This window comes from Vipera berus (assembly GCF_964194415.1).
Source record: "Vipera berus genome assembly, chromosome: 1".
Taxonomy (NCBI): Eukaryota; Metazoa; Chordata; class Lepidosauria; order Squamata; family Viperidae; genus Vipera; species Vipera berus.
In genome coordinates this window covers 241,222,379-241,235,767 of record NC_138202.1, presented here as the reverse complement: position 1 = coordinate 241,235,767, position 13,389 = coordinate 241,222,379, and the positions used below count along the sequence as shown (strand labels likewise).

The 13,389-nt window shown below is 41.7% G+C and overlaps 1 protein-coding gene across 1 annotated transcript in view; it reads left to right on the top strand.

Annotated features, from left to right (window-relative positions):
- SNAP91 (synaptosome associated protein 91) overlaps window positions 1–13,389 on the top strand; it is a 96,540-nt gene that overhangs the window by 35,139 nt on the left and 48,012 nt on the right. Inside the window, exons 6-9 of the mRNA XM_081314623.1 lie at window positions 3,030–3,123; window positions 3,613–3,724; window positions 5,810–5,916; window positions 7,010–7,051. Of these exons, the coding sequence (XP_081170749.1) occupies window positions 3,030–3,123; window positions 3,613–3,724; window positions 5,810–5,916; window positions 7,010–7,051 (355 nt within the window). The remainder of the gene's footprint in view (window positions 1–3,029; window positions 3,124–3,612; window positions 3,725–5,809; window positions 5,917–7,009; window positions 7,052–13,389) is intronic.

Below are 13,389 nucleotides of genomic sequence, written 5' to 3'. Positions count from 1 at the left end.
GTAAGCTGTCCTTATCTAGCATCAATATTGTTATTGCAATGTAATTAATTGAATGTTGCTATAATTATTTCTGGTACTGTCCTATCCTATCCTATCCTATCCTACCCTACCTTATCCTCTCCTCTCCTCTCCTCTCCTCTCCTCTCCTCACCTCACCTCACCTCACCTCACCTAAATTGAATGTTATATTATTATTCAATACAACAAACTGAATATTGCTGTAACTATTTCTGACAATATTATTTTCACGTGAATCATTAAAAAGGAATCAAACTGAAAACATGTAAAAAAAAGGGTTCTGGCATGCAAGTATGGCCATTTGTTAGGTATAATATAGGTTATTTTGTGTGTTTATCAATAGAATGTCTAAAGAGCCTAACATTTTGCTAGGATTCCTGCCTTCTGTCACACCATGTTCTGTTTAAAAATTGAATTCCTTCCCTTTCCCTCAGTTTTCTTCTGATGGTTTCAGTAGTAACATCTTTGATTTGTTCCTCCTCTAGTGCTTGGATCTTGTTCCTCTCAGCTTTTAGTCTTTTGAACTAAGTTGCTGCTTGTGTTTTATGGCCATCAGAGCACCCATCAGGAAGATGTAGAACTGCGGCAATAAACTGACAGACATTCATTGTGTCTTTTTTGCTTTGTGATGGAATTGTGCATGCATTATCAGGTGTTTATCAAATAGAACTGCTTTCTCACTTAAAGGCATGTCTTTGGGGAAAAACTCTCAGTGAAACAGTCTGTGTAGTTAAATTGGCTCTATCAGCCTAGTTTAAGAGATGATCTTTGTCAGGCACTCCTGGAGGCCAGATTTGCACCCAGCTCTTATAGAGAACATTGCACCATAGTTCTGATGCAATCAGAAAGTATCTGAGTGTGTATGGAATAGATCGCTGAAGGGTTCATTCCCTTATGATTTGTGGCCATATCTCATAGAGCAGACATGTCAAACACAAGGCCCGGGGGCCGGATGCGGCCCGCAAAGTGGTTTCATGCGGCCCGTGAAGCCATCCTGGAAACAGTGAGGGAACGGCCCCCACTGCCTTGGCCCTGCCCCAGAGACCCTCCTTCTGCCAGAGACCCTCAGATCTGTCCCACTCCTGCCCAGGCCCCCATAGGCACCCTTGATGCGAACGATGTAGAGCTAGCCATGCCCACCTAGTAGGTCATACGTACTTTAGCCACACCCACCCAGTAGGCCACACCCACCTGGCCCCCTGAGGGAAACCGCAATGCTGATGCGGCCCTCAATGAAATTGAGTTTGACACCCCTGTCATAGAGGATTTATTTTTTTAACTAATGTAAGATTCTGTAACCATATTTACACATTTCCCAATGCTAATGGTCTATTAAAAATGGCTAAAGACTTTTGATTGAAGGCATTGTTTATGCCACCAACATCAAAATCTCAGGAGTTTTTATTGGGTGTAATACTACTTCTTTTTCTACCTTCTATTCAAATTCAATTATCATTGCAGCTTCCCAGTTTTTATGTAGTGTGCTGTAGCAAAAACGTAAATCTTTACATGTCAGATGAATTCTCTCCCTTTCTAACTTCCAGGCTTATGTGGCTATGTACCACTACTTTCATAGGGAAAAATAATATTTTCCATCTGACTCCCAGGCAAAACATAGGAACTCATTAAAGTGTTTCATGTTGGAGAAATTTCTGTTGCCAAGCAGCATATTATACCTCTAGACACTCCAGAGATTACATATCCATTTTTTAAAGCATTACTTTAACATATAAAAAAATAAAGAAATCATGATGCAAAGAAGAAACAAAATGATTAAAATACATAAGAACACGCTCAGTTTTTAAATAGCAAATTAAACCCTAGTCATACAGAATAATGTTATTCAGCCTTTCCCATAAATGATACAAAGTTAATTCATAGGTGGAAAATAAGTCAATATTAGTCCATGATTTTAAATCTGTTTTAATGTTTTTTTCCATCAAAACAAAACAATAAATTGGCTACCTTTGGTGCACAATAAATCCAGAATTTTTACAAATCAAATTCTAGTTTTTCATTATATAGTTCAAATAGCATTCACATATTATTGCTGTTATTACTGTTTCCAACATCAAATAAGTCAAATGGAGCAATCATGAAACAAATCCAAAATATGCATTGTGTTATATATTACTTCTAATCTATTGAAGTTGACAGCTACCCATGGTAAACATCCCATCTGGTATACAAGATACTCATTCTTTTTGTTCCAATTTTCTTGCAAATTACCAATATCAGTGATATATGTCAATTTTCTATAAAACTGAACTGTAGATTAAGGATCATTTGAAATTTTATAATTTAGACAGCTCGTAAAATGCTAATGTATTTGGTCTAAATCAGGAGGTTAAAATATGTTTTAGATAAGTAAGCTATTTTAAACAATCCAAATTTTTGTTCCAACAAAGCTAATGTTTTGGTAGCAAGATACAAAAGTAATATGTATTTTGCCCATGAAGATTTAAAAAGATTTACTTTTCAAACTAGGATCATCCCAGAATTCAGTTTGTTATGGGAATAAGGAACAAATTTAAGCTTCATTCCCAGCTTAATCCAGCTTCTAGTTTTTAATGCTGGAAAAATACATGACTTTTAGCTAAAGTCAGAGCCAAACTATTGCAAAGACATTAAGGGAGGTCAAATATGAACTTTCTAGTTGGGTCTAACAACCGAGCTAAAATTGGGAAAGCTAAAAGTCCCATTTTCATAAGACAGTAATACAAGGGCAATTTGGAAATAAATCTCCACTTGGTTATCAATGACAGACACTCGTAGATACAGAACTTTTATTATACACATTAGAAAACTATTACATTACTTTTCGACATAATCACCATTCAAATTGAGACAATTGTCATAATGTCTTACAAGGTTTGAAATTTCTTAATAGTAATCGCTTGGCGCCTATAGCCCAGAATTGTATGTAACATTTTAAAAAAATTCTGCACATTGCCTCAAAGTATTTGTTATACAATAAGATGTATAAGTTGGATTTGCTTTTGTTTCCTCAGGGCTGATGGTGTAATGAGGACGATGGTCCCAGAAAAACTACTGAAGAGCATGCCAATATTACAAGGACAAATAGATGCACTTCTTGAATTTGATGTATGTGCTTGTACTTTCCTTAAACTTTTATGGTTATAGAAAAACACTTCTTACTTTGAATATTAAAAAAACCACAAAACATGTAACTTGTAAAGGAAAGTGATTGTATTTTGTCAAGCTACAGAAAAAAAATAAATGGCTGAAGATGGGTGATTGAATTACCTTTTTACGCTTCATTGAAGGTCACAACTGAGCTTCATAATTTCACCATTAATGTTACACAAACTTCAAAATGATGTGTATTAATATTCAGTTTCTTAGTGGGTTATCTAGGTTTCAGTCTTTCTAGCAGTCAGACCTGAGCTGTTCATTCTTGTAGTTTAGCATTGCTGAATTTACTGCAACAGAGGCATAATGTCTGTTTAGACTTCTGTTTAGACTCCATAATCTGAACAATGAATATGTCTGCTAATATTTTACATTGTGCTGAAAGAAGAGGTAGTCTGAATGTTGTGTGTTTATAATAAATCATGGGCTTTTCTTATATAGGTTCATCCAAATGAACTGACAAATGGGGTCATAAATGCTGCATTTATGCTTCTGTTCAAAGATCTCATCAAGCTTTTTGCTTGTTACAATGATGGAGTCATTAATTTATTAGGTATGTAAACTCATAAAAGCATATTCTTAATAATGCTTATTAAAAAGAAAAATGATCTCTGAAGTTAATCTTGTTAAAGAAGAAGCATTGTTGATATTCCAAGTCAGTGGCTATTTTGATTCTCCTGTGTTCACATCAATCTTCCTGTTTAGACCAGATCCATTGTGGCAGTTAATTTTCCGAACTCTCAGTCAGGTAGGATGGAGTGTTATATAAGTGAATAACTAACTGTGTTTATATTATCACCCGTTATGTAATGTTTCCTTATATTCTCATAATCACTGATTTTTAGATTAGCAACCTCAGCATCACAAAATATGCTTTTGAAGAATAAAAAATGATTAACTTTATTTTTTTTTGTATTCATGGATTTCTTCTCAAGCCTAATATTCTTTGATTTGCTTAACTTCATGGTTCTTTAATCTATATTTTCTTTTAAGGCTGGAAAACTACTTTTGACATATTTCCATGTCCTCTTACTCACAGAAGCATTCCTTGGTAATCTTTTTTTCATGCAATGCCATTACAGTGTTTTCTTTACCTCAGCCCCAGCCCTCAGGTTTAGCTCCTTATAAGTCACCTTCTTTAGTCAGGCCATCTCCTGACACAATTCTTGCTATGATCTAGCTGGCACACTATAAATGGATTCTGACAGTATCACAATACAGAGCACTCTAGAATGATGAACTAGATGCTCATTAAAACTAATTTTTGGCACCGGATGGTTTGTAAGGGTTGCTATGCAGAATCTGGCAACATTATATGTTATAACAAGGTTAGTATCAGAGAATAGCAAGGAGGTGTAGCATTATCCTGTGTGTCCTAGGTATTTCTTATTTTAGAATACTTCACTGATGATGCAGTTACTGACATGATCACGATCACTGACATGTTCACCTCCTATTGGAATTAGGCTTTGCAGGTATGTCTCTTTCCTTTAGTTGTTGGAAACCTCTTGGATATTTTTCCTTGGACATTTTTCCTTGGCCTGCAAGAGACATCTTACTTTCACAATAGGATCTGCCCATTTTCTAAAGAGTTTGTGTGGGTCTTAAATGGACTTCTTATAAACCAGGCTTAGCATTCTTTTGAAGGAACACTAGACATGAGTTTAAAAACACAGAACTGTCTTGCATGATTTATTACTATTGGGTGCATTATAGGTTTTTTGTTGCTTCTGACAACAAGGAGTTCCATGCAGCCATGTTTTTTTTTACAAGGACACACCCGGACTTAACTTCCAACTCTCCCATTCCTTTGCAGCACTAATTGATATCAGTCATTCTGTCCTTCTTCCTATGATTCTTCTTTGGACCTAGGATTGAGATTTAGGTTATTTTTGGACTTATTCTTCCAAAAGAAGATTAGAACTTTTTTTTTCAGAAATACTGTAATTGACTCACTGATTAATCACAAGTGTGGAACTCTATGCTCAGGCACTTTAGTCAGGCAACTTGCATTAAGCAATAAGAACCAGCACCAGTTGCCAGCATCATTATTGTGGAAGAATAAATCTCAGCAATCCAGGTAGCAAATTCAAGGCCAGTGTCTTTTTTTGCTATTTTAAGGACTGAAGGCTTGCTTTTTACAAACATATGGCTGCGTCCAAATACTGTATTTAGTGATGCTTAGATAAGCACTTCAGCATATGCTTTTGGCAATGCATTAATGAGGCAAACTTCCTCCTTGGCACAGATCATGTTTTTGTTCTTTTACCCAAATAAATAACCCCTATCAGAAAAAAATAAGTTTACCAAGCAAATGGTTGCAAGCACACTCAGCTAGCTAAGGTTTTTTGAATTCATTGTTGATTTTGTCTTAGAAATACATTGTCCTGGCATTTCAATTTAAAGGAAGAAAAAGAAGGTTAGGTAATAGTATAAAATTAAACTTGAAATTGGGATCGTTCATAGAAGTTTGCTAAGTGGAATAGGGCAAAAAATAAATCTGGCGATAATTGCTTTCTGCCATCTTTTTAATAATATCACTTATGAAGATTTTTCTTCATAGTGAAATGTCAAGTCTTCAGATGTTCTGCTTATGAAGAATACTAGAGATTCAGATTGTCAAATATATCTCTTCCAGAGAAGTTTTTTGAAATGAAGAAAGGACAGTGCAAAGATGCCCTTGAAATTTATAAGCGGTTTCTTACTAGGATGACAAGAGTATCAGAATTTCTTAAAGTTGCAGAGGTAAGTGAAACTTTCATATAAAGACTGCAAATATTCTGCAATGTACTGAATTTTGTGAAAAATACCAAAAGATAGAAGAGATAATGATTATATTTAACATCAGTTACACATTTACAATAATAGTATGTTGATTTGTGATTTAACTAATGGAAGTAATCACCAGGTGGTTGGTTTTCAACATCCAATGCTTGCCTGATTATTCAGCTGAATGCTTCGTGGTATGTGAAAAGAAGTCCCAGAGACCTACGCCTCAAATTGTAAAAAAAAAAAAAGAGAGAGAGAGAGAGATACTTGGAGAATATGTGAAAGAATTACAGTATCAAAGAAAGGCTTAAAAATCACCCAGTCCAGAGATTAAATCAAGCATAAGGAAGAAGATCCCCATCTTGATTTTGTTCATTTTAATGCATTTCTTAAAGCTGCCAAACTCCAAGAAAATTCTGGGTGATGTACAATAAGTCTTAATAGATGTATTTAAAAAAGCGATTAAAAACCTTGGGATTGTTTACTATAAGATGTGACAGAAACTTGAAAATACATTTATTTATTTGTTTAATTGATTAATTAATATCACTTAAAATTTGATTACTACACTCAGGGGTGTCAAACTTGCAATGTCATGTGACGTGTCGTGATGTATTGCAACTCTTGCCATTGGCGGCAGTGGGTTGGCGTGGTCTCAGTTTGACACCCCTGCTCTACAACAACAAACTAGCATTTGTGAAATCCTCAAAGTATCTGTTTTTTTGGCCTGGCTTATCTCAAAAGGCTGTGTTCAGTCTTGAAAGCCTCTACAACAGGGGTCTTCAAACTTGGCCCTTTTATGACTTGTGGACTTCAACTCCCAGAATTCCTCAGCAAGTGTGCCTGGCTGAGGAATTCTGGGAGTTGAAGTCCACAAGTCATAAAAGGGCCAAGTTTGAAGACCCCTGCTCTACAAGTTTCTCTCTGTCAGAAGGTAATTAACAATGTTACACTTAACAATTCAGTTCACCTGTTGTTGCTTGATTATTTATATTGCTTTTTGGTTTGTGATCAGAAGTGTGGAACTTGAAAGAATTTTATTTTCATATCTTTTTTTCTTGATCCACAGCAAGTTGGAATTGACAAAGGCGATATTCCTGATCTCACCCAAGTAAGTTGCATTCAGGTTGACAGTATTTAAAGGTGACAGAAAAAAAAATCTGTTCATTTAGCATGCAACCTGAATGCATTAATTATTTTAAATATTTTAAAGATATGCTTACTGAAAATGGCAACCACTTTGACTAATGTAGCTCGATCATGTCTGTGTTTCTAGATTAGGATTTCCAATTTTAGGGCACTTATTTAGGGAGTTTCCATTTTTAGGGTATTTAGAGATACTGTACTTAATGAAGAAAGCCTCCATTTCTTCTCCTTTCTAGAGGTTGAATTTGTTCCCAAACTGTTGGAAGTGCAATGTCTATGGAGATTCTCAGTCATCCAGGTCACGGTGATCCCAAAGGTGCTTGCTTTCAAAAGGCAACTGGGCTTTCTTATTTTGCTTGAAGACGTTTTGCTTCTTATCCAACAAGCTTCTTCAGTTATGAAACCAGAACTGAAGAAACTTTCAGAACTGAGGAAGCTTCTTGGATGAAAAGTGAAATGTTTTCAAGCAAAACATTGCCTTTTGAAAGAAAACACCTTTGGGACATCTGAGAGTGCAAGCAGAGAGAGGAAGAGGAAGTTCTTTAGGATTTGTACCCATGCTTTAACTTGGTCCATAACATAGCAATTTTTTTTCTTTCCAAGGAAGGGATAGGTTTAGGGCAGGGGTAGGCAACCTTGGCTTTTTTATGACTTGTGGTTCAGGAATTCTGGGAGTTGAAGTCCACGAGTCATACAGTAAAAGAGCCAAGGTTGCCTACCCCTGGTTTAGGGCTACCATAATACAGTAAAACCAATTACTCATAAATTATTAGTTGTAAAATAGTTCAGTACAAAGAAATGAAAACTTATTCATATTTGTACTTTGTACATGAATGCAGTCATTATTATCATTGCATTGGTAATATAGAGGGATAATAACTACCTTTAAAGATTGGGAAATAGTTATTTATTGCAAATATATTTGAACAATATTTTTAAAACTTACAGAGCATGTTGTTAAACAAAACTTAAGTAGTTTCTACAGAAGTTTAACCTAAGAATGATGTACAGTACTTGCAAACATTATGATGGCATCCTATATCTATAACAGTTTAATATTTTGCATATAAATGAAACAGATTTATTTCTAATTACACATTACAGGTAGATAGAATTAAAATTACACTGACCTAATATTTCACAACTATAAAAATAATCATTGGCTTTTTCACGGTAATGTACTAGAAATTGTTTGAAGTAGCATAAATCCTTCTCCTCTGGCTGTTCCTCATGCTCCAGATGGCCTGGCATCCCCATCGTTCCTGGTGGCCCCGAAAGCTCCTGGGTTAGCCGGTTAACCCCGGTGGAGCCCAGTGGAGCCCAGTGGATCCTGGTTAGTCCGGAGGATCCTGGAAGATCTATGCTCTCCATCGCACCTGTTGGGATCTGGTTGGTGCTGCTGGATTTTGAGGGGGCTCCGGGGAAATCAGTAGACATGGGGGAATCAGACCCTATTGATCACACTCTGGAAGGCCCCAATGACTATAGAACTGAGGGCCCATGGAGTTGTGGTCAGGTACATCTTTCTGGAATGGCGGAGCAGTGGGGGACCTCGCCGTTAGCTGACCAGACTATGATAACTATGATGGCTTGCCTTTTACACATCATCCCCAAAGGACTCAGAGGATCCTGGATATTAGCCACCGTGAGAGGGTGGCTTGAACTTACATCTGCTGTCCCTAGAGGTGAGAGCTCTAGGAGGCATGCCATATCCGGAGTGGTTGTTTCAGACCACCACCTCCTCCCCGGGAATTGGCTCGGCAGCCGTCGTGAGAGGACGGTGGTCGGCCTGCTCAGGGGGGTTTACCCAGCTGAGTGGCAGCAGCTGGGTGGAGGTCTGGGACACCTATTTACCCTCTGTTAGATCCTCCTTACTGACTGATCATCAACTATGGACTGCCTTCTACTTGGACTACTCCTTATGCCTTTCCTTAAATATTCTTGCACGGACTTGCTCGCCCTCAGGGGTGCTCCCCCTTCCTGGGTGCGACCCGCCTTTCTAGCCGCTTACGATCTCGAGGAAGGGCCCATTTATTGGGACCCCGAGAGATGGCTGGGCACGGGTAGGGGCTTTCGACGGAAACCCAATAGGAGGCCCCTGATTAGTTTTCTTTCTAAATTTTTTAGGGGGCTAGGGAGGGGGGAGGGTACTCTTTTTGGTTGTTTGGACAAGGGGGGCAGTCCAACAACCTCTGTTCAGGCCAGTGCCAAGGTAGTTCGCGGGGGGAAGGAGCGGGGGCCGGTTGCCTCCGGGGCTCCAGGGCTGGTCGTGGGAATACCTATTCCCACGACGTTAGGGAATGGCAGCAGGTGCAGGAGCAGAGGGCCGTATCGTCCTCAGGGAAGGCCTCTCCGCTGCTTAAAAGCGGTGGGGCACTCCGACCCTCTGGCTCCGCCCCGGGGCTCTGGGAGTGAGGATGTGCAGCCTCCTGAGCTCTGGCTGGTGTACTTGAATGCCAGGTCGGTCGCTAATAAAGCTCCTCTTGTCCGTGACTTGGTCGAGGGTGAGCAGGCGGACCTGGCTTGCATCACGGAGACTTGGTTGGGCCCAGAGGGAGGGATTCCTCTGGTTGACCTGTGCCCACCAGGTTTCCGGGTGCTACACCGGCCTCGGGCTCAGGGTAGGGGTGGGGGTGTGGCTGTTGTCATGAGGGAGACCTTGCGTCCGCGGGAGGCCACCATTTCCCAGTTAGTCAGGTGTGAGTCTCTCTTTTTGAGATGCGGCCCTGGTGCGCAGTTGGGCTTGCTGCTGGTGTACCTTTCGCCTAGTCACATAGCAGCAGCCCTGCCCGAGCTCCTCGATGTCCTCTCTGGGTTGGTGATTGAGTTCCCGAAACTTATAGTTTTGGGGGACTTCAATCTACCATCGCTGGGAGGATCATCTGAGTTGGCTCGGGAGTTCATGGCTTCCAAGACGGCCATGGACCTGACGCAAGTAATTGCGGGACTGACTCATGAGGGAGGCCACACTCTTGACTTAGTTTTCTTATCTGGACGGTGGTTAGATGATCTTGGTGGGGGCTCCCCAATTGTTATGCCCCTGTCATGGACCGATCATCATCTCCTGCGGCTGGTCTTCCATTTTGCCACCCCCCGCCGTGGGTGTGTGGAACCAATTAAATGGTACCGCCCCAGACGCTTAATGGATCCCCAGAGGTTCCAGGCGGCGCTGGGGTCCCCACCTGCCTCCCTTGCTCACAGCTCAGCAGACGCCTTAGTGGAAGCCTGGGAAAGGGCAGCCACTGAGGCTCTTGACCGAGTTGTACCCCTGCGGCCCCTGACCCGGTGCAGATCCCGTCGAGCTCCATGGTTCTCCGCGGAGCTCCGGGAGATGAAGCGTCGGAGACGGGGCCTAGAGAGCGGTTGGAGATCCAGCCGATCCGAATCCGACCGATTGCGACTAAGAACCTATACTAGGTCTTATCTCGCTGCGATAAGGGAGGCGAGGTCTAACCACTTCGCCACCCTTATCGCGTCCGCAGATAATCGCCCAGCCGCCCTGTTTAGGGTGACTCGCTCCCTCCTGAATCAGGAGGTGAGGGAGGAACCCTTGCAGGGTCGTGCCGAGGAGTTTAACCAGCATCTGTCGGACAAAATCGCTCGGATTCGGACCGGTCTGGACTCTGACTGGGCAGAGTCTGTCGAGCAGGACGCGGGCGGTCTTGTCGATATCACCTGGGAGGAGTTTGATTCTGTGACTCCGGAGGAAGTGGACAGGATCATGGGGAGGCTGAGCACCACCACATGTTTATTGGACCCGTGCCCTTCCTGGCTGGTCTATGCAGCCCGGGAGAGGACACGCAGCTGGTTCCAGGCAGTTATATCGGCTTCTCTGAGTGAGGGTAGCTTCCCCGCCGTCTTGAAAGAGGCGGTGGTGAGGCCTCTCCTCAAGAAGCCTGCCTTGGACCCAGCTGTATTGAACAACTTTCGTCCTGTCTCCAACCTTCTCTTTCTTGCGAAGGTTGTTGAGAGTGTGGTGGCACATCAGCTCCCTCTGGTCCTGGATGAAGCGGATTATCTAGACCCGTACCAATCGGGTTTCAGGCCCGGGTACAGCACGGAGACGGCATTGGTCGCGCTGGTGAATGATCTCTGGAGGGCTCGGGACAGGGGGCATTCCTCTGTTCTGGTCCTATTAGACCTCTCAGCGGCTTTCGATACCATCGACCATGGTATCTTGCTGCAGCGTCTCAGGGGATTGGGAGTGGGAGGCACGGTTTTACAGTGGTTCTCCTCCTATCTCCAGGGACGTTCGCAGTCGGTGTTGGCAGGAGGGCAGAGGTCGACCACGAGGTCTCTCATTTGTGGAGTTCCTCAGGGGTCGGTCCTCTCGCCTCTCCTGTTCAACATCTATATGAAACCGCTGGGTGAGATCATTCGTGGTTTTGGAGTTGGGTATCATCAGTATGCTGATGATACCCAGCTTTTCCTTTCGACCCCAAACCACCCCAGTGATGCCCTCAACGTGATGTCCCGCTGCCTGGAGGCGGTTCGGGTCTGGATGGGGAGGAACAGACTTCAACTCAACCCCGACAAGACCGAGTGGCTTTGCATACCTTCATCCCGGGTTTATTTGGACATTCCACCTCTCGCTATGGGGGGTGAACTATTACCCCCCGTAGATAGGGCTCGCAACTTGGGAGTCCTCCTAGATTCACGGCTCACCCTGGAAGACCACATAGGAGCTGTGACTAGGGGGGCTTTCGCCCAGGTTCGCCTGGTGCGCCAGTTGCGGCCCTATCTAAGCCGGGATGATCTATGCACGGTCACTCATGCGCTCGTGACCTCTCGACTAGACTACTGCAACGCTCTCTACATGGGGCTGCCCTTGAGGACCACCCGGAAGCTCCAACTGGTACAGAATGCAGCCGCGAGAGTTGTGTTGGGAGTCTCCCGATACTCCCACGTTACACCTCTGCTCCGTGAGCTGCATTGGTTACCAGTTGCCTTCCGGGTGAGATTCAAGGTACTAGTAATGGTATTCAAAGCCCTACATGGCAGGGGTCCGGAGTACCTGAGGGAACACCTGCTGCCGGCATCGACTTCCCTCCGCCCTGTGCGTTCCCACAGAGAGGGCCTCCTCAGGGTGCCACCGGTCAGAGAATGTCGATTGGTGGCCCCCAGGGGGAGATCCTTCTCTGTGGGCGCCCCGGAACTATGGAACCAGCTACCGGTTGAGCTCCGGACGGCGCCCGACCTTCGCTCCTTTCGCCGCGAGCTAAAAACATACTTTTTTGAACAAGCTGGCCTGGCCTGATGAGGGGATTGGGGGGGGTTTGCTACTGTTTTTTATTAGTTTTTAATGATGTATTTTAGTATGTGGGCATTTATTTAATCTTGTTTTAACTTTTGTAATTTGTATTTTTATTCTTGCCCTGTTCACCGCCCTGAGTCCTTCGGGAGAAGGGCGGTATAGAAATAGTATTAAAAAAAAATAAAAATAAAAATAAATAAATTCAGCTACCATTCTCTTTTTTTGCCTACTGTTTTTCTTTTGACAGAATACATCATTACTGTAGCTTCAAGTGAACATGAAGTGTTTTGTCTTGCTTTGCTTATATTTTTTTCTTCTAGTGCTTTTACTTGATAATGCCCGAATATAGTTAGAAAGTGATTGTCGGAAATGTAATCTTGTTTAAATTGAAACCAAGAGATTTTGCAAACTCCTTAATCATAAATAAGAATATCTATATCTTCCAGTGTTCATATATTTTATATATCTTCCAATATTTTAGTGCATTAGGAAATTATTCAGGGGTTTAATTCAAAGCAGTGGTCTTTTTAAGTCTGCTGTTGGTATTATATTCAGTAATGGAGAGTTTGCAGGCTTCCCCATACATCATCATCCATCAAGGACAGATTTGATGGTGGCATGAAATGGATAGAATACCATGACTTAATACTTGCTTATAGGCAGGCAGCTAAAGCAGAAGTTTAAAACAACTTGGAGTTTGAAAGCATTTGGTTTTAATGTAATTACTTTTGTCTTATGCTTTCCTTTTGGATATCTTAATATCCATGCTGCTAAGTAGTGAATGAGCAGTTTTGAAAGTCCTTGTACATGATGTAGAACATAAACCATTTGTGTTTGTAGTTTCTTAAAAGTTTTTCTCTGAGGTATAACCACACATGGTGAAACGTTCAGAGTTAAAAATGGTTTCTGCATAAATGAATGAAACAAGAAAAGAACTTGATTTTTTTTAATACATACATAATCCTATTGCACAGTTGATGATATATTGTTGATGATATATTGATGATATATATCAAGTAGCGTAATAGCATTTATTTTCCCTAAAAGTC